This window comes from Equus asinus, chromosome 22, assembly GCF_041296235.1.
Source record: "Equus asinus isolate D_3611 breed Donkey chromosome 22, EquAss-T2T_v2, whole genome shotgun sequence".
In the NCBI taxonomy this organism is placed as follows: domain Eukaryota; kingdom Metazoa; phylum Chordata; class Mammalia; order Perissodactyla; family Equidae; genus Equus; species Equus asinus.
In genome coordinates this window covers 48278537-48300000 of record NC_091811.1, presented here as the reverse complement: position 1 = coordinate 48300000, position 21464 = coordinate 48278537, and the positions used below count along the sequence as shown (strand labels likewise).

The 21464-nt window shown below is 37.2% G+C and overlaps 1 protein-coding gene across 1 annotated transcript in view; it reads right to left on the bottom strand.

Moving 5' to 3' along the window:
• ARID2 (AT-rich interaction domain 2) overlaps positions 1-21464 on the bottom strand; it is a 160277-nt gene that overhangs the window by 3758 nt on the left and 135055 nt on the right. Inside the window, exons 17-20 of the mRNA XM_044756351.2 lie at positions 10959-11097; positions 10781-10866; positions 8391-8514; positions 8206-8297 (exon numbers count right to left, since the gene is read on the bottom strand). Coding sequence (XP_044612286.1) covers positions 8206-8297; positions 8391-8514; positions 10781-10866; positions 10959-11097 — 441 coding nt within the window. The remainder of the gene's footprint in view (positions 1-8205; positions 8298-8390; positions 8515-10780; positions 10867-10958; positions 11098-21464) is intronic.

Genomic DNA, 21464 nt, shown 5'->3' with positions numbered 1-21464 from the left:
CTGGTCTCACTCTATTTCTTAACTTGGATCGTTGGTGATGTGCTGGTTCACTTTGTGATAACTCACTGAGCTTTTTTTTTGAGGAAGATTAGCCCTGAGTTAATAACATCTGCCGCCAATCCTTTTTTTGCTGAGCAAGATTGGCCCTGAGCTAACATCTGTGCCCATCTTCCTCTGCTTTATACGTTGGACAACTGCCACAATGTGGCTTGATAAGTGGTGCGTAGGTCTGTGCCCAGGATCCGAACTCGTGAACCCCGGCCTGCTGAAGTGGAGTGCGTGAACTCAAACACTATTACCACCGGGCTAGCCCCTCACTGATCTTTAAACCTCTGTTTTTTCCATGTTTATTTAAGGCATGGTTTACCAAAAGTTTATTTAACAAATTTTAAAATGAACTATGAAATTTCTAAAATTTTTTTCTGGAAGAGAAAAAAATAGTCACAAAAAATTTGATTTAAAAATAACTTACAAAGTGAAATCAAATTATTCCCCCTTGCCAGCTCCATGGCCGAGTGGTTAAGTTCGCATGCTCCACTTCAGCGGCCCAGGGTTTCGTGGTTTGGATCCTGGGTGTGGACGTGGCACCGCTCATCAAGCCACACTGAGGCGGCATCCCACATGCCACAACTAGAAGGACCCACAACTTAAAATATACAACTATGTACTGAGGGGCTTTGGGGAGAAAAAGGAAAAATAAAATCTTAAAAAAATTATTCCCCTTTTATAACCAATGAACATTTTGACTAAGAAAAAAGCCTTTAGTTTCAAAAACTTAACAAATAAAACCATAACAATATTTTCTGAACTGCTAAAGTTACATGTCAAAAAGTATTATTTTTGTCACATGGATAAAACTAAAAAGACTAAATTTAAATCACCAGGATTATTTTAAAGTAACAATTTCACTTTTTATTTAAATTAATATCTTTTTTTTAAAGATTTTATTTTTCCTTTTTCTCCCCAAAGCCCCCAGTACACAGTTGTATATTTTAGTTGTGGGTCCTTCTAGCTGTAGCATGTGGGACACCGCCTCAGCGTGGCTTGATGAGGAGTGCTAGGCACACACCTAGGATCCGAACCAGCGAAACCCTGGGCCGCCAAAGCGGAGCGCACGAACTTAACCACTCGGCCATGGGGCCGGCCCCTAAATTAATATCTTTTATACTGGGGGTTTTTAAAAAATTAAATAAGCACTCAATAGATAAAAAACAAAATATGTCATATAAAATATTTTTTTAATTTCAAATGTCAAAAGTTCCCTTTTTTTGCGATATGTTTAACAAAGGATAAACACTGTGTCACTTTAATGCACTTTATAGACAATCAGAAATGCGTAAGCAGCATCAAACAATTTAAGACATAAATCAGCTTCTTGGAAAACACAGCAGTTTGAATACCAGTTCCCTCCCAAAATGAGTAAAAGAAATTTATTTTCGGGAGAAACTAAAGCAGAAAGGTAGGACTTACAGAGACAGAGATACAGCAAAGCTTAGGGGGTGAGGGATCAATGGGGCAAAAAACGAGACCGAGTGACAGTGAACACACTGAACACAGGGAGAGCCTCCTGGTCCCCTCCCACGTTCTGTTTCCAGAACGCAGGACTTCATAGAGACTCTCCTCCAAAGGCAAGAAAATCTGAGATGCCTCCCTGGAGAAACAGTCTCTCTACAGAGACTGACATTTGGGGGGATCCTAATACACGACCGGCTCATCAGGAGCCACCCTAAAATGGCAATCTCCAGTGACAAGTGGAGCTCATGCACCCAGAGCTTCCAACTACCTTGTAGGCATTTTATTCGTAAAATATAAAATGAAGCCCCAAATCCTCAGATATTTGAGGCATTTCGAGGAAACAGCAACTATACTGGGAGCAGAAGAAACTTCAGAAATACTAGCACTAATATCCTCAGAGAGAGATGAGAAGGCAGTACATTCAACACATGAACAGGATGTGATAACAGCAACAACTGCCAACTCAGAAAGAGCTCTTATAAATTAAAGCAGGAAAGCTGAAGTAAAAATTCAAGAGATTTGATGACAAAGTCAAAGCAATTTCCAGAAAATAGATTAAACAGACAAAAATGAAAGCTAAGAGAGAAAAGAAAATTAGAGAATTACTCTACAAAGGTTTAGCATCCAAAAATAGAAGTTCAAGGAATGGGGACTAGAGACAATGGCTAGCAGGGTATTACAAAAAGAAACATTCAAGAAAACTTCCCATTATTGAAGGACATGAATCTCTTGATTGAAAGGATTCACTGAAATGAAATGACCACTTCAATGACGACAACAACCAAACACCCAAACCAAGACACAACCATCATGAAACTTCAGAATATCAGAAATTAAAAACAAAAAAAGAATCTAAGAGGTTCCAGAGGGAGAAAAACAGATCACATAGAAAGGAATGGGAACCAGAATGTCTCTCCACTTCTGCACAGCACAGCTGCATACTAGAAGACATGACAGCAACATCCTCAGATTTTTAGAGGAAAATCCTAGATTTTTCAATCCAGAATTCTGCATCTAGCCAAACTACTGAGAGTGAGGGTAAAGACATTTTCAGATACGTAGGGTCTTAACATTATTGGAGGATGTGCTTTAGCATGATGAAGCAGAAAATCAAGTAAAGGAAATAAGAGGGATACAACACAGAAGGAATCCCCAAGAATAGCTGTGTACCAGGCCTAGAAAGCAAACGGTCTAGACAGCAAAGGGCGCTTTCCAAGGGGGAAAAATGTAAAACTGATAGAGGTTTAACAATTGTGTTTGAGCACTGGAATAGTTTATACACAGGCTTGAAGAATACTGATGGACATAAATGGAAAAAATCAGCAATAGGCCCATAAAAAGCTAAACAAAAAGCAAGGCAATCATTAACCTCCAAAAACCAAAGAGAGAGGAAAATCTAACAATAGTAGCATTTGGCGCATCATCAATCCAACAATATCTGATTTAAGATTTAATTAAAAATTTGGATTTCCTCATAACAATATTATGAGGAAAGGAAAAGAGGGAGGAAGAGGAGTTTAAAGAGTATTCAATTCTTTAGAAAGAGAGCCAGCAGGTAATGTGTAAAATGGGTAAACTAAGAAATAGTAACATAAGCATACTATTTAGAAATACGGAGGCAAACAGAAAGATTAGTTCAAACTGTTAAAGCTCCCCCTTGGAGGTGGGTGGGGGGTGAAGTAGGGAACTAGTACATTTTGTTATAAACTTTTTTAGTGCCATTTAATTTTTTAAAGTTTCCAACAGCTTTATTGTGATTTAATTTCTATACCATATGATTCACCCATTTTAAACTGTAAAATTCAGTGGTTTTTAGTGTATTTATAGAATTGGGCAACCATCAACACAATCAATTTTAAAATATTTTCATCACCACTCAAAAAAACCAAATACCCATTAGCAATCACTCCCCATTTTCCCCCAAATCCTTCCTGTGTTGTTGTTGTTTTTAGTTTTAAATTGTGGTAAAATGTACATAATAAAAAATTTCTATTTTAACTATTTTCAAGTGTACAGTTCAGTGCTATTAAGCACATTCACACTGTGGTGCAACCATCACCATCATCCATCTCCAGAACTTTTCATCATCCCATAACCAAACTTCATCCCATTAAGCAATAACTCTCCATTCTCTCTCTCCCCCAAGCTCCTGGTAACCACTGCTCTACTTTCTGTCTCCATGTATTTGGTTCTTCTAGATACCTCATGTAAGTGGAATCATACAACATTTGACCTTTTGTGTCTGGCTTATTTCACTTAGCATAATATCTTCAAGGTTCGGGGCTGGCTCCGTGGCTAAGTGGTTACGTTTGTGCGCTTCACTTCAGTGGCCCAGGGTTTTGCCGGTTTGGATCCTGGGCGTGGACCTAGTAACGCTCATCAAGCCATGCTGAGGTGGTGTCCCACGTAGCAGAACCAGAAGGACCTACAACTAGAATATACAACTATGTACTGGAGGGGCTTTGGGGAGAAGGAAAAAGAAAAAGAAGATTGGCAACAGATGTTAGCTCACGTGCCAATCTTAAAAAAAAGAAAAAGAAAAAGGAAAATAAATATCTTCAAGGTTCATGCATGTTACAGCACGTATCAGAACTTCATTCTTTAAGGCTGAATAATATTCCACTGTATATATACACACTACATTTTAGTTATCCATTCATCTGTTGATGGACACTTGGGTCGCTTTCTCCTTTTGGCTATTGTGAATAATGCTGCTATGAACAACGCTGCATAAATATCTGCCAATTTCCTGCTTTCAATTCTTTTGCATATATATGCCAGAAGTGGAATTGCTGGATCAAATGATAATCCTATGTTTACTTTTTGGAGGAACTGTCATATCATTTTCCAAAGTGGCTACACTATTTTACATTTCCATGAGCAATGCAACAAGGGTTCCCCTTTCTCCACAGCCATGCCAACACTTAATTGTTTTTTTTTTAAATAGCAGCCATCCTAATGAGTATGAAGTGGTATCTCATTTTGGTGTGATTTGCATTTCCCTAATGACTGATACTGCTGGGCATCTTTTCATGTGCTCATTGGCCATTTGTTCTTTTTTTGTTTATTCAAATCCTTTGCCCCTTTTCAATTTGGCTTGTTTTTTATTGTTGAGTTTCAGGAGTTCTTTATATACTCTGGATATTAACCTCTTTATCAGATATGTGATTTGCAATGATTTTCTCTCTTTCTGTGGGTTGCCCTTTTATTCTGTTGATAGTGTCCTTTGATGCACAAGTTTCTAATTCTGATGAAGTTCAATTTGTTTATTTTTTCTTTTGCTGCCTGTGCCTTTGGTGTCATGTCCAAGAAATCACTGCTAAATCCAATGCCATAAAGTTTTTCCCCTATGTTTCCTTCTAAGAGCTTTTTGCTCTTACAAAATTTTTGGTCTTTGATCCATTTTGAGTTAATATTTGTAATGGTGTTAGGTAGGGGTTCAACTTCATTCTTTTGAATGTGAATATCCAGTTTTCCCAACTCTATTTGTTGAAAAGATTGTCTTTTTCTCATTGAACGGAGAATTGGCAACCTTACTGCAACTCCTTTGACTGTACAGGCGAGGACTCAGGTCTGGGTGGGATTCTGTCCACTGGTTGATGTTTATCTTTAGGCCAGGACCACACTGTTTTGATTACTACAGCTTTGCAGTAAATTTTGAAATCAGGAAGAGTGAGTCCTCCAACTTTCTCTTCTTTTTCAGGATAGTTTTGGCTGTTCAGGGTCCCTTGAGATTCCATGTGAATTTTAGAATGGATCTTCCTATTTCAGCAGAAGCTGTCACTGAGACTATGATAGGGGCTGCGATGAATCTGCAGACTGCTTTCAGTAGCAGTGACGTCTCAACTATATTAAGTCTTCCAAGTCATGAACAAAGGATGTCTTTCATTTATTTATCTTTAATTTATTTCAGCAACGTTTTACAGTTTTCAGTGGATAAGTCTTCTACCTCCTTAGTTAATATGATTCCTAAGTTTTACTCTTTTGATTTAAGTGGAATTTTCTTAATTCCTTTTTTAGAGTGTTCATTATTAGTGTACAGAAAAATATTATTTGATTTTTAAATAAGACCCATGTATTACACTGATACAAGATATGTACATCAAGAAGAGGGGAAACTGATTGCAATTCTCCAGAGCTCAAGCTTAATGAGAATGGAGATAAACTCATTTAAACATTTTACATTATTCAAACAATCAGATTCTTAATTTCAAATTAAAAAATGCTGACATTTCATACTGTTTAGTATACTGTACTGTTAACAATGAAGGTAAATTTCTATGTATCTTCCTGTTGATCTGCAATTTTCTTATTGTAAACAGAATTGCTTTAGTCTAAAAAACCACGCCCTGTGACTTATTCCACCAGAGATGAGAACTATCAACAAAGAATTATGTTTTGCAGTCATCTGATTTCCTACACTCTTTTCTTGACATACGTGGGTTTTACCAGATTCTCTGCCAGTATTCTTGCTCAAGTGAAACTCCCCATCACTGGAGATATTCAAGAGATTCTGTACAGGGATTTCAACCTGACTGAGAGGGGGAATGGGAAGAATTTAATGGTCTGATTTAATTCTTTTGCTTCTGCTATTCTAAGATCATAGGAACTGAAGATGCCAGAAGACATTTGGAAGGTTTAGAGTTAAATAAAATAACAAAGTCAACATAAAGCAAAAACAGTAAAATGGAAACTTTTGGCTAAATAAAATATATTAGACTTAGCCAAAGTGGCTTTGCTGTAAGCCTAAAAATATGCGATTTGAATGTGAGGAAAAAGTTATAAAATTACTTTTAGAATTCCAATTGTCTTCACAAATTCCAGATCAGGACTCTAGGAAAAAATGAATTTGTGAGACTTCTTTTTCTTCCATCTGTCTATCCATCAAATACTTACTGAATCACTATTACATTCCCAACGCTGTGCTAGGCACTGAAGACACAAAAACGACAAACACTCAATCCCTGCTTTCAAAGATCTCACCGTCTAAGGTGGTGACGTGCACTGTGTAGGGTGGGAAGAGTACTCTCGCAACCCAGGTTCACGTAGGGTAGTGAGGAAGATGTCAGGAAAGGAAGCAGTAACCCCAGGGTTGAATCGTGAAGGACTAGGAATTGGAGATTATCTATAATGTATTGGGCACTGTGCTAGGTGTTCAGGTGACAAAGATTAATCAGAGAAAGTCTGCACAGGTCAGTAGGGGAAAAAAAGCCATATAAAACCTATTTACAAAACAATGAGATTAAATGCTGTAAGACAGACGTGTTAAAAAATAGAGCTGAACAAAGTGGGTAGGGAAGGGGAACACGGCACAGGAAAGGCGGCCACAGAGGCTAAAGTCTGGGCTGAATCAAGAAGGGCCCGCAGACGGTCGGCCGGCCGGCAACACAGGCGGAAGGCATTCTAGGCATGGAGAACAGTATGAGCACTGGCACAAAGGTACAGAACAAAAGTGTGACACGGAAGAGCCTAGCCTGATCAGGAATCTGCATGTGGTTCAGTTTGGCTGAAAGTGAAAGGTAGGCTATGAAGAAAACGAGGGGTGCAGAGGGATACACAGCGAGAAGAGAGGAAGCAACCACGTTAGGAATGAAGCAAGGAGTCGCTAGTTTTCTTGTATGATTACTAAACCTTCATATTTTTTTTTTTCTGGAAAACTTTGCTTATTTTTTTGAGCGTTACTAATTTTTCTTATTCATCTGTGAGAATATTTGCTACACTAAAAATACTAACTTTTATCACTGCAAATACTTTTTTTAAAGTTCAGTTTCAAGTTTTACTCATCTTTAGTTTAGTTAAGTTTTAAAATTGGATATAGTCAAATTCATTGCCTCATTTCCTTTTGTAATTGATACCACTGTTCCTATGTTTGGAAAATCCAATTGGAAGGTTATTGCAAAAATTACCATAAAAGACCTAACGCAAGGTAAAATGGGGGAGGACAACTAAGGTAGATTTAAGATATATTTAGGAGATGGGATTAATAGTGTGGGAGGAGAAACACTTAGAGAGAAAGTCACTATCTTGGCAGCAAGATGCCTCAGAGGACAACTTCTCAAAGAAGGAGGCTGAGATGGGTCAGCTGAAGATGCAGGAAGAACACCAGAAAATTAGCTTCAAGCTTCAAGGGCGACAAGTTCCAAAAGGGATCAACAGAACATTCCACATCTCCTCTCTCTAGGATTCGTTATCATTCTGGTTTCTATGTAGATCTACAAAATCCTGAGTTTCCCATTGATTGCTTCAGTCCATTTGAAAGTAACTTTAAAACTTCAGAGTGTTACAGTGAAGTTTAGCAACATCTATGAGTTCCATGGCTTCCTTAAAATGCCAATTATCAAACTGAATTCCACTCTAATTTCAAACGATTCAAATGACCAATTCATTTTTCCCCTCAATAAACTAAGTTTTCTCTTTAGTAGATCTACTTATTGCTCTAAATTCTATAGCCAGCAAGAAAATTAACCTAATAAAACAAGTTAAAAGAAAACTTTTCGTTGTTTCAGCTTTCCTCTACTTTTTTGGCTTTTAAGAGATCGTGATGCCCTGACCTTGGCATAAGCTTTTGGACATATTCACAAAACTGATGAGAAAAACAATGACTAAAATACAGATATCTAATCTCATTAACTTATATGTAAAAGTAAAATAGTCTAAATTCACTTTGGCTATGGAAAACAGATTACTCACCTGCGACCACATTCTGAGTATTTACCAATATTTTTTAATATTAAGGCAGCTGTTAGTCGGATGTGTTTAGTTATTGGTCCCTCTTTTTCATCCTTAAAAAGAATGGAAAAGAAAAGAAAAAGAATAAAGATCTAAATCATACAGTGCTCACACCTTTACAGATAGGGCTTTCAAGCCTCGCTTACTGTAAAATCTCGAAAGACAAGGTTTCTCGATCCTCTCCTTAGAGCCATAAGGGCAGCACTGGGATGATTCACAATGGCCTTTTGTGCTCTTGGAGTTGAGCTTGTGCCCCCTACAGCTGGCTGCCTGAAATGATCAGAGAAAGAAAGAAACTGTTACACAACGCTGCAGACAGATTGACAGTGACAACCAACTTGCCAACCCCTAAGGTGGTTACTTTGAAACTTTGGATACAGAATGAATAAAAGTTTCCAGGGTCCAGCATTAATGTTTATTCTTTGTGTCAGCCTAGGCAAAGGGGCTCTAAGTATTAAGGTTAGTTCCAAGTCTTTTATTTTCCAATCTATCATTTTAAGGCAAATGACTGCTGTTCTAGCACAGTCCATCTTTAAAGTTACTGTGCTGGTGAACATGCAATCAAAACAAATACAACACAGTATCAAAATTGTGGCATTCACATTTTTGAATGCAATGTGAAGATGTTAACAAAGAACTAAATAGTCTACAATTTGAGTTGCAAATTATTTTTGCTAAACGGTATCATTACCTAAGGATGTATTGGTACCAGTATAGATCACCCAGCAAAAGATAACTTAATATGATAATAGCATGAAATTGTGCTAAATACTACATTCCAAACGATTACTTCGTTATGTAATCTTACTTTTCACCATTATTTAATAATTTCAATCAATCCTTCAGTACAGTTCTGTTCTTTATGAAAGATATAGAATGGAGGGACTACAGAGATGAATTTTGCATAAAATCAGATTTAAATTACTCTAGATGTCCTTGGCCAAGCAGAAAAATTGCATCAATTTCTGTCATGTTCTGGTGAGGCAATGATGGAAAGAACATTGACTTGCATGTGAGGAACCCTGCCTCTTTCTGACACTATAACTAGCTGCGTGACTTTGAATATTTCAGTTTGCCCCTCTGTGCTTCAGGTTGCACATCTGTAAAGCGGGTATATTTCTGGCACTTTTTTACATAAGTAAACTAATTTTGAAGATTAAGTAAGTTAACATAAAAACAATCTTTAAATTGTAAACCAGTTTATAACTACATCTATATGTCTACAGATATTGTCAGATGGATATAAACCATTATTAGAGTCTATGTGTAAGTAACAAAGATTTTTGGTTAATTGTAACTGATATACTAAATGTTTCTTCCTCTAAACTTGAGCAAAACCAAATGTAGTCTAATATACTCTCATAAGCTATAAATTAAATAAAGTGAAAATTATAGAAAAAGATATTTGGCAGAAAAATGACTGTCCACTGCCGTTAGGATAAAATCCAACCTCATGATAATGGCTTATGAGACCCCCAGCTGTTGAGTCCTCATTATCTGGGTCTCAATTTGATTGCACTTTCAACCGGAAAGCCTTCCCTGGTCTCTTAGATTGACTTAACTGGGCTCTCACAGCGCCTCGTGCATATCTTCGTTTTAGTACTTATTACACTGCACAGGAAGAATTACTAATACCTCTCACTGGATCTCCAGACACTTAAGAACAGCAAAACACATCTTGGTCATGTGTACCTCATGCTATACTTTAGTGCCTAGCACAGAGTAGATGCTCACTAAACAGTAATGGAATGAATTAAGTATGTAAGCAGCTTCTGTGTTTCCATTTCTAGTTCTCCTTCTAGAATTTCAGTTGTCAATTTATAGACTATAATCTTATTCTTAAAATTCCCTATGTCTGGCACAATGCCCATACATAACAGTATCTCAATAAATGGTGACAAATTATTTTCACAATTTGAGAGCTAAAAATATTATTTAGGTTATAGAATCTACAACTAAAGCCCTCAATTAGAAACAGAATAGGAGATATTATGTAAATCTAATAAGGACCTTACAGGAATCTACAAGCAACTCAGAACTTGACTACATGCATTACAAGTATGTGTTCATGAAAAAATAGGTCAATGAATAACCACATGGTAAAGGTCACATGTATACTCTTACACAGGACCCTCACATGCCACCTTGGCCTCCCCTCAGAGTAGCTGTAAGAAGAAATCTCTTTGCCATTATCAATTACATGTTTCAGTACTCTCTCAAAGAAGAACCATATATATATTTTCAGTTTACAAAGCATTTCTTATATATCATCTGTCATTACTTCCAGTGACTTCTCTACAAAGTAGAATCAAAATGTTAGAGCTACAAGGTACTTACAGACAACGTGGTCCAGCCAATAAGAAAAGTGATGCCAAGAGAATTTAAGCAATTTGAACAGGATCACTCAGCTGGTTAATGGTAGGACCAGAACCCAGGTTTCCTGTCTCCTGATATGCTAAGATGCCTTTCATTGTCACTATGTTTTCCTGATTTTTCTTTGTCTATGTATAAAAGGAAGTAAAGTCATGTTCCTTACTTGGTAGAAGATTTTTGACTTCCTGCTTGTCCTGGTTCATCTTGTTTTAATCCTGCAAGCAGGGCATCCTTTGAACAGTGCTTATCCTTTTGCGAGACAGAGGAAGTAAAAGAATAGGCATCAATATCTTGAATGCGACCACATGAGTTACTGACCAAATAGCATTAAGAAAGTATACCTGTAAGTGGGTAATAAAAGAAAACCTCTGTCGCTGAAAAGGCTCACAACCTTCCCAAAGACACTGCCCTGGATACACATCTTTCCCTCCATGTTCAGTCGCCGCATGGTAGAAAACCTGGGAGGGCGTCTGAAACCACCTACAAAAATACAAGTAGTAGACATGTTCTGACACTGGGATGTTTCCTTTAAAATAGAAAACTTGCTCTCCTAACACAAAAATTCCAGATCAATATAGAGAAATATTAAGCAAAATATTGCAAACAAATCTCAAGTTCATTTCATTTCAAAGAACATTTTGAAATATTTCGAAAATTTCTCTGCTTATATTTCCAAGTGAAATCCTTCAACTGTACTGAACACTTTTGGTAATTTGTTTTAAGTTTAATATGTTTAATCCTCTATTCCCTACCTTCAGTAAAGGTCAGCTGAGAAATTCTTGAAAGTAAATGAAAAATCATTTTAAAACACAACAGATTATCTTATAAACAAACACCATACTCTATTGTACTTTTATAAGCTGCTCAAGCATTTACTAGATTTCATATTACATATAATAAACTCGAGAAAATTCAATCTAACAATCTAAATGCAACAAGGTTTGCTAAGTCTGGCTTTTTAGTTGAATTCACATTTTGCATGTCTGTCCATGTTTAAGAAGTCACATCTCTCATTTCTCCAACATCATATCCTACTCATTCATGTAGCCTGGGGATTAACAATACAGATGTCTGAGTGGGTAACTGGCCAAGGACATAACTAATTAGAATAATTAGAATACATGGCAATGAAAGAGAATACTGGAATCCAGACAGCAAAGAATATGTTAAAAGGCTTCAATTACTAATTAGTAACTCAAATATTTGTACAATCGATATCTTTAAAGTTTGTGGCAGAGCTCTCTTAGGATTTGAATTTTTATGGATGTTATATAAACATCTATATTTGAACCAATCTTTGATGTGCAGTATATATACAATACCTCAAATTAACATTCCTTCAGGAAATGACTGACATTTTAAAATGAATTTTAATCAAAAGAATAACTGAATAATTACAAAAGACAATGTCAAAAGTCATTACAGATTACCTATTTCTTTCTTTTTCTTTGTTTTTCGGTGAGAAAGATTTGTCCCTGAGCTACACCTGTTGCCAATCTTCCTCTTTTTGCTTGAGGAAGACTGTCCCTGAGCTAATGGGGGTGCCAGTCTTCCACTATTGTGTATGTGGGTACGACCACAGCATGGGCTTGATGAGCAGTGTGTAAGTCCGCACCCAGGATCTGAACCTGCGTACCCCAGGCCACCAAAGAGGACTGCGTGAACTTAACCACTATGCTACCGGGCCAGCCCCAGAGAGTATATATTTTTTATCATTCGTATTCATCTATATAAATACCTACCAAAAGTTTACTGTGAAACTATCATGGACTGGAAGAATTAATATTATTAAATGTCCATACTACCCAGAGCAATCTACAGATTCAATGCAATCCCTATCAAAATTCCAATGGCACTTTTCAGAGAAATAGAACAAACAATCCTAAAATTTGTATGTATGGAAGCACAAAAGACCCCAAAGAGCCAAAGCAATCTTGAGAAAGAAGAACAAAGCTAGAGGCATCATGCTCTCTGATTTCAAACTATATTACAAAGCTATAGTAATCAAAACAGTATGGTATTGGCATAAAAACAGACACACAGATCAATGGAACAGAATAGGGAGCCCAGAAATGACCTTGAGGGCATCATGCTAAGGGAAACAAGTCAGATGAAGACAAATACTGTATAACTTCACTTACATGTGAAATCTAAAAAAAAGCCAAACTCACAGATAGAGAAGAAATTGGTTGCCAGAGGTGGAGGACGGGGGTGGGTGAAATGGGTGAAGGGAGTCAAAAGGTACCAATCTCCAGTTATAAAATAAATAAGTCACTGGGATGGAATAAAAAAAAAAGTTTACTGTGAAACTAAAATCAGTAAGTACATTTTTAGTTTTGGAATTTCTTTTTAATTTTCAGTACTCACAATGCTATTAATATGAAATAAATAAGACTGGAGCTCTGTTATATAGATAATAATTGTCACAGGGAAGCATTTCTTATTGTGTTTTTAAGATTTTTCCCTAAATATTATTATAAATGTACTACTACTGGTCACTAGTCAAAACGATAGCTGTTTCTAAAGTATTTTGCAATACATTAAAAGAATCAAGCTTATTTACAATACGCAAAATTGATGAATTACCAGTCATCAGAAAAAAGGATCAAGTTAGTGCTTCTTTAAATCAATTTTAACTACTAAATATACACAATTGTGTGTGTACAGTTTTAAGACAACAGGGATTTTTAAGTGCTCATCACTTTACCTGCCCAACACAGTCTATTATTTCCCTCTTATCTACTACCTTTCCCCTCATCCTAAGTCCATTTCCTCTCTATTTATCTAACCACTCAAGTCATACAAACCATTCACTGACAAGGTGGTACAAGGTGAAGTTCTAAAATAATGAATGAGGGGCAGGACCAGTGGCACAGTGGTCAAGTTCTCATGCTCTGCTTTGGTGGCCTGTGGTTCACTGGTTCAGACCCCAGGTGCGGACCTATGCACCGCTTATCAAGCCATGCTGAGGCAGCGTCCCACATATAAAGTAGAGGAAGATGGGCACAGATATTAGCTCAGGGCTAACATCAGGGTCAGGGTTTCCTCAAAAAAAAAAAAAAAAAAAAAAAGAAAGAAAGAAAGAAAGAAAATAATAATGAATGAAGCTGGTTGCAATGATCATATGAGGGTGAAAAGAAGTTAAGGTTTCCAAATCCATTAAATGGAGTATCTGGATTTAAAACATTTAAACGCAATTTCAATGCAAAACAGATGCTGAATTCTCAGAATATTATGGATTTCTCTGGGATGTGGGGGGAGAAGAATAAGAGTGAGGTGGATGCCACTACTGCTTACCAGTGTGCCTAAAACAATTTTCCTTTCTACTACCTTACCGTCAATAACCCCCCCAAATAAACAACACGCTCATTTAAAGAAATCAGAAAAATTCAAAAGAACAGCCAAATGAAAATAAAATTCTCTGTGATTCAATTACCTGGACCGCTAACATTTTGGTATATTTCCTTTAAGCCTTTCTCTCTTTTGTGTATGTGTTTTTAAACAAAACTGGGACTGTTACTGATACAGTTTTACATACTGCTGCCACAGTATGGCTATGTGGTGCCTTGGTACAAATTAAAAGAACGCTCTTCCTTAAGAGACTTTGCTGCTATCTGCTAAAAAAAGGTTGTAATAAACATACAGTTTCTGACACGTACAATGTGAATGGTGTCCCCTGTCCCCCCCCGATGCGCATCAATGGAAGCACTAGGCAAATAACGTTTCACTGAAACTCACTTTACTGACTGGTAATCTAGCTTTCAAGGTGGTTGTGAGGCTTACATTTGATGATACGTGTAAAATTATTTGGCAAAGAGTAGGCCAACATAAACGAGAGCTATCACCGTCAGGATCACTACTGGTAGGCAGTAGCAGTTGGAGCAGTGCCACTACCAACCTCCTGTCATTTCACCTCGCCCATCTTACTAATCATCCACCCGGGGACTGTTTCCACAACTGTTTCAAAACTGCCAACCCTTGCTCAATAAAGTTTTAGTCCAAGTCAATGCTGCCTACCATCAAGTGACTCTCATCATCAGTCACAACTCATTTTATTAATTTTTGCTCCTGAAAACATTCCCCATGGAAACTGTTCCCAACTTTTTTCACCTTTTGTTAAACACTAAACTTCAATCTTATTATTTTAGAGCTTGTTCCCCCGCATTAGTGTTAAGTTTGCAGATTTGGGGACAATGTCTTAGTTTCATGTCTTTGAAAAACAAAAGGCTTACTACTGAAAGAACTAAGTTTACTCTTTTTGAGGTTCCTTAACTTCCTCCCTATACTAAATCTTCTGTCATCACGCACCCTTTCCTTCCCTTGGATCTTAACCATAAGTAGCCACTATTTCCAGGGTTAACTCCACTTATATACTGAATTGTACTGTGTTCCTTCATTCCTATCCCCTTTTGCAGCTTCTCTTTTCCTTTCTAGTGAATCCTATACTTAAGTGTAACGATATATATGCTACTCCAAGTAAAAACAACACTTGTTCTTTGATTCTGTTATTTTCTCAAAAGATAGGAACTAGATTTACAATACCTGGCAAGGCAATGAAAAGTTTAATATTTAATGCATTTATTATAGTAACTGTATCTGACACTTTTTTCTCAGTCATTGGCCATCTTTCGAAGATACATATGATTTTTAATTACATCATCAATATAGTTTACAACGGCTAGTCCTCTGCTCATTACTCAAATAACTGCAGCTAAGTCCCAGGATTAGCTTTCATTCTTTCATTCCAATCCCCTTGAGTCAAATTCTTTTTTCTTTTATCCAGATGACAAGCTGTTTGGTTCAAGTGAACAAATTAGTCACGTAAGGCTACTAGGTGCAAGTTTCCTGATGCCAGCTGCCCTAGGCTGCCACTTAAGGTTAAAACACTTTCTACCTGAACTAAAATAAAGCCAACGACCGTTACTTTAAGGTGTAATTTATACTATAATTATTACTATCACTTTTCCTACCATCAAACAATTTCCTAGGCATCATAAACACATAAGAGAAGTAAATAAAGCATAATTTTTCTAATACCTTAAGATTTTATTATTTAAAAACCTGCAATCTATACAAGAGGTCATATATATTAATAATACACAGTACATATCATGATACTGTAATAATTCACCATATTCAAAAGAATAACTTAAAACCAAACATCGGTGGTTATAAAGCTAAGATTGTTTCCTCTGATTTTAAAACATAAATAACAGGGATGAAAATAGCACTTTAGTTCAGATAGTTTCATCTAGAGTTTTCTTAGTTGCTTAAGTTCTTGGCCGGCTATTTTTCTTTAATTATCAAAAAAGTATTTCACATCCTTCTTAATAGCCCTCCTGCTGCAAAAGAAAATTTAATTTGACTTAAAACACATGGTATATATATATTTTTTGCAGGAAGCTTTTAGTTCCAAAGATGTGCATTTCAATGTTAATAAATGCACATAAATAATCATACTATATATCAAAAAAACTATACTGCAAACATATTTTAGTTAAAAAAAAAAAGCCGTATTATTAGTTGTAGAACAATGAACTTTTACCTCAACTCTTGACATCTAATTGCTTTACACAGATAATATTCTGTGGCAAAAGAAATACCAAAGGTGTGCATTACTGTATATTTAAATGAGATTTAGTAACAAGTTACTAAAATCTGCAGGGGAAAACTCCAAGCCAACAACCTTGCTGGGAGACTAACTCAATTTTATTATATCCAGTTGTAAAAGTTCCAAATGAAAAAAAAGACAATTAACTTTACTATTAAAAGAAATTAATTTATTACCTTAATACAGAACTAAAAATTACAAATGCAAACTGGACAGCCCAAAATCAGTACTGGTGTTCTTAGAAACTAAATGTTACTGTTGCTGCAGGAATAAATTCTCCACTGTCAACTTCTTTGCCATAGTTAGTCCAGATTCAAACCCACAGGAAGGAGTAACTAATTGACTGGCTCAGCAGCCAAGGGCAATGGGGGAGGAAGCAAGTATTTGGCCTCTTTTTTTTTTTAGGCTTTTACAAAGAGAGAGATGTCCTGCCTCCAAGTAAAATTCAAATTATGTGAAATATCTCAAAAATAAGAAGGGGGTTCTGATTGAAGACAGCCAAAACTAACTATCTTGGCTCCACCTCCTTTCTAACAGTTAATAATATTATAATATTAACAAAAATATTAGTATTATTAATTATAATTAATAGAGGAGAGATATCATCAAGATGGCAGTGTAGGCAGACTCTGAACTCACCTCCTCCCACAAACCAGGTTACAACTATTCTTGGAAAAATTACCCCAGAGAGAACTGAAAACTGGATGAAAGAACCCCCACAAGAAGAGACAGTCCTGACTGACACAGAAGAGGCAGAAACTCCTGGAGAGAACAAAGCCCCCTTTGCAAGCAGTGGAGCTTCACAGAAAGCCAGGCAGGAGCCACCCTAAGGTGTGCAGCCTTCCCTGGAGAAGTGGGGACCTGAGTGGGGGCATGTTACCACTATAAGCATCCTTCAGACTCAGAACAACTGAGACGAGCGTCATACTATCTGGCTTTGCTGGTTACTAACTATAACAGGGAATACCCCCAGAAAAGCTATTGACATAAGCAGAATAAGGCCAGCTCTTAAAGGACCCAGGCACAAATTAACCCATCTCAGAGAGCAACCTAAAATCACCAGAAAGAAAAGTACACAGTCCTTTGGAGACTCGCCTGGTAGGCTCTAGGTGCATCTCGGTAAGAGGTGAGACCTCTCTGGAGACTGAGATATTGGTGGTGGCCATTGTGATCTAGTATAGGCGTGCTAACACAGATACTGGTAGACACCACTGGAGTTCTTCCCCTGGCCTGTTAGCCCAGGGTTCTGCCACATCCACTAGAGTGCAGATTTAGCCCAGTTCAGTCAAGGCAGACCCATCGTAGGGACTGGCCCCACCCAACAGCAAAGCCTCAGGAAACTTTTCAGCCTGCATAGACTGGGTGCTGGGATCCTCTACAGGCAGGTGAGTGTGTCTGCCTCTGTAGGGCAGGGCCTGTGTGAAGACCAGGTGAACTGTAGGGGGCATTGGAGGAGAAGTGGGGGCCTCAGCAGTGGGGCAACTGGGTATGCTTGAGGGGGTCAGGAAGTGTGCACAGGCCAGGACTGTGTCGATGGTATGTGGGGACCTGTAGTGGGTGGGGCTTATCAGTGGCAGAAGAGCTGTGCTTCACAAACAGCCATAAAGGGGATCGGCCCCACCTTCCAAAGCCTGAAACAACTGGGTGTTCTCATGCCTTGGGCCAGCTCCACTCAGCTGCAATTCTAAGAGAGCTGACAACATGCAGGCCTGAGGCCTACAAAACTGTAAGCCCCTGAGCTTAGCAAGCAGCCATACTGGGTGCTTACTCATTTAACAGGAAAACTGCAACAGGAGTGTGCTATTAGTCATTGTAGCCAACGGTGCTGGGGCTCCCCAAACCCGATTTACAAACAGCTGGCCAGAGAGGGAAAGCCTAGACTCCAGGGGGACCTGCAATAAGAGCAACTCTGCTGCAGAAGGACACAAGTAGCTGACACAGGGGTCACTCCTGGGACATTTGGACTGGTGATGAGAGGGAAGCACACTGCTGGGCCTCAAAAAGCATCTCTTACATAAGGCCACTTCTCCAAGAACAGGAGACATAGCTGACTCACCTAATACACAGATATAAGCACAGAGAAAGAGGCATAATGAGGAGGCAAAGGAATAGGTTCCAAGCAAGGGAACAGGACAAAATCCCATAAAAAGAACTAAATGAAACAGAAGTAAGCAAGCTACCTGATAAAGAGTTCAAACAAAAACTCATAAGGATGCTCATTGATATTGGAAGAAGACTGGATGAACACAGTGAGAACGTCAACAAAGAATAGGAAAATATAAAAAAGAACCAATCAGAAATTAAAAATTCACTAGAGAGACTCAATAGTAGAGTAGATGATACAGAATAACAGATCAGCAAGTAGATGAAAGACTAGAGGAAATCACCCAATCTGAACAGATAAAAAAGAATTAAAAAGAATGAGAACAGTCTAAGGGAACTCTGGGACAACATCAAGCATGCTAACATTCATATTATAGGTGTCCCAGAAGGACGAGAGAGAGACAAAGGGGCAGAGAATCTATTTGAAGAAATAATAGCTGAAAACTTTCCTAACTTAAGGAAGGAAACAGACGTCCAAATACAGGAGGCACAGAGAGCACCAAAAAGATAAACCCAAAGAGGCCCAAACCAAGACACATTATAATTAACATGTCCAAAATTAAAGATAAAGAGAGAATCCTAAAAGCTGCAAGATAAAGCCAACAAGTGACATATAAAGGAAAGCCCATAAGACTATCAGGGGACTTCTCAGCCAAAACCCTACAGGCTACAAGCGATTAGCATGACTTATTTAAAGTGCTGAAAGGAAAAAAACCTACAACCAAGAATACTCTATCCAGTAAGGTTATCATTCAGAATTGAAGGAGAGAGAGTTTCCCAGACAAGCAAAAATTAAAGGAGTTTATCACCAAGAAACCAGTTCTACAAGAAATGCTGAAAGGACTTATTTAAGTGAGAAAGAGAAGACCACATATAGGGATAAGAAAATTATCAAAAAAAACTCCCCAAAAACTCAGGCAATAAAACCACTGATTAAGGCAAAACTACAGTAAATGCAGCAGATCAACCACCTATGAAGATATTATGAAGGTTAAAATAAAAAAGTACTGAAATTATCTATTTCAATGATAAAAGGGTAATGGATAGACACATACAAAATAAGAAATTAGATATGATTTCAAACACATAAAATGTGGGAGGATGGGAGTAAAAGAGTAGAGTTTTTAGAAAGAGGCCTAACTAGGGAAACTATCAACTCAATATAGACTGCTATAGATGTAGAATATTACATATGAACCTCATGGTAATCACAATCCAGAAACCTATAATAAATAAATAAGAGGAAAGAAATCAAATATATTACTAAAGAAAACCATCAAACCACAAGGGAAGAGAGTAAGAGAAGAAGAAAGGAACAGAGAAGAACTACTAAAATACCCAGGAAAAAGGGTAACAAAATGGCAATAAATACATATTTATCAACAGCTACTTTAAATATCAATGAACTAAATGCTCCAATCAAAAGACATAGGGTGGCCGATTGGATTAAAAAAACAAGACCCATATATATATGCTGCATACAAGAGACACACTTTAGACCTAAAAACACTCACAAACTGAAAGTGAAAGGCTGGAAAAAGACACTCCATGCAAATGGCAAAGAAAAGAAAGTTAGGGTAGCAATACTTATATCAGACAAAATAGACTTTAAAATAAAAACTGTAACAAGAGATAAAGAAGGGCACTACACAGTGATAAAGGGAACAATCCAAGAAGGGGATAGAACGCTTGTAAATATCTATGCACCCAACAGAGGAACAACTAAATATACAAAGCAATTATTAACAGACATAAGAGGAGAAATAGACAGTAACACAATAATAGTAGGGGACTTTAACTCTCCAGTTACACCAATGGATAGACCATCGAAACAGAAGATCAATAAGGAAAACACTGGCCTTAAACCACACATTAGACCTGACGGACTTAATAGATATACATATATATATAGAACATTTCATCCAAAACCCACAGAATACACATTCTTTTCAAATAGACATGGAACATTCTCCTGGCTTGATCACATGTTAGGATACAAAAGAAGTCTCAACAAATTTAGGAAGATTGAAATAATACCAAGCACATTTTCTGACCACAAAGGTATGAAATTAGAAATCAACTACAGGAAGAAAATCAGAAAAGCCACAAATATGTGGAGATTAAACAAAATGCTACTGAACAATGAGTGGGTCAATGAAGAAATCTAAGGAGAAATCAAAAAATACGTGGAGACAAATGCAAATGAAAATACAACATGCCAAAATCTACAGGATACAGCAAAAGCGGTTCTAAGAGGGAAGTTTATAGCAATTCAGGCCTACCTCAACAAACAAGAAAAATCCAAAATAAACAATCTGACAGTGCACCTATAGGAACTGGAAAAAGAACAGAGTCCCACATCAGCAGTAGGAAGGAAATAATAAAAATCAGAGCAGAAATAAATTAAATAGAGACTAAAAAAAAAATACAAAAAATCAATGAAACCAGAGCTGGTTCTTTGAAAAGACAAATAAAATTGACAAACCTGTAGCTAGACTCACCAAGAAAAAAAGAGAGAAGGCTCAAATAAATAAAATCAGAAATGAAAGAGGAGAAATAACAATGGACACCCCAGAAATACAAGATTATAAGAGAATACTATGAAAAGCTATATACCAACAAATTGGATAATCTAGAAGAAATGGATAAATTCTTAGAATCATACAACTTTCCAAAACTGAATCCAGAAGAAGTAGAGAATTTGAATAGACCAATCACCAGTAAGGAGAATGAAACAGTAATCAAAAACCTCCCAAAAAATAAAAGTCCAGGACCAGATGGCTTCCCTGGTGAATTCTACCAAACATTCAAAGAAGACTTAATACCTATCCTTCTCAAACTCTTCCAAAAAACTGAAGAGGAAGTGAAGCTTCCTAACTCATTCTACGAAGCCAACATAATCTTGATACCAAAACCAGACAAGGGCAACACAAAAAAAGAAAATTGCAGACCAATATCACTGATGAACATCGATGCAAAAATCCTCAACAAAATACTAGCAAATCGAATACAACAATATATTAAAAAGGTCATACACCATGATCAACTGGGATTTATTCCAGGGATGCAGGGATGGTTCAAACATCCACAAATCATTCAACATGGTACACCACATTAACAAAATAAAGAATAA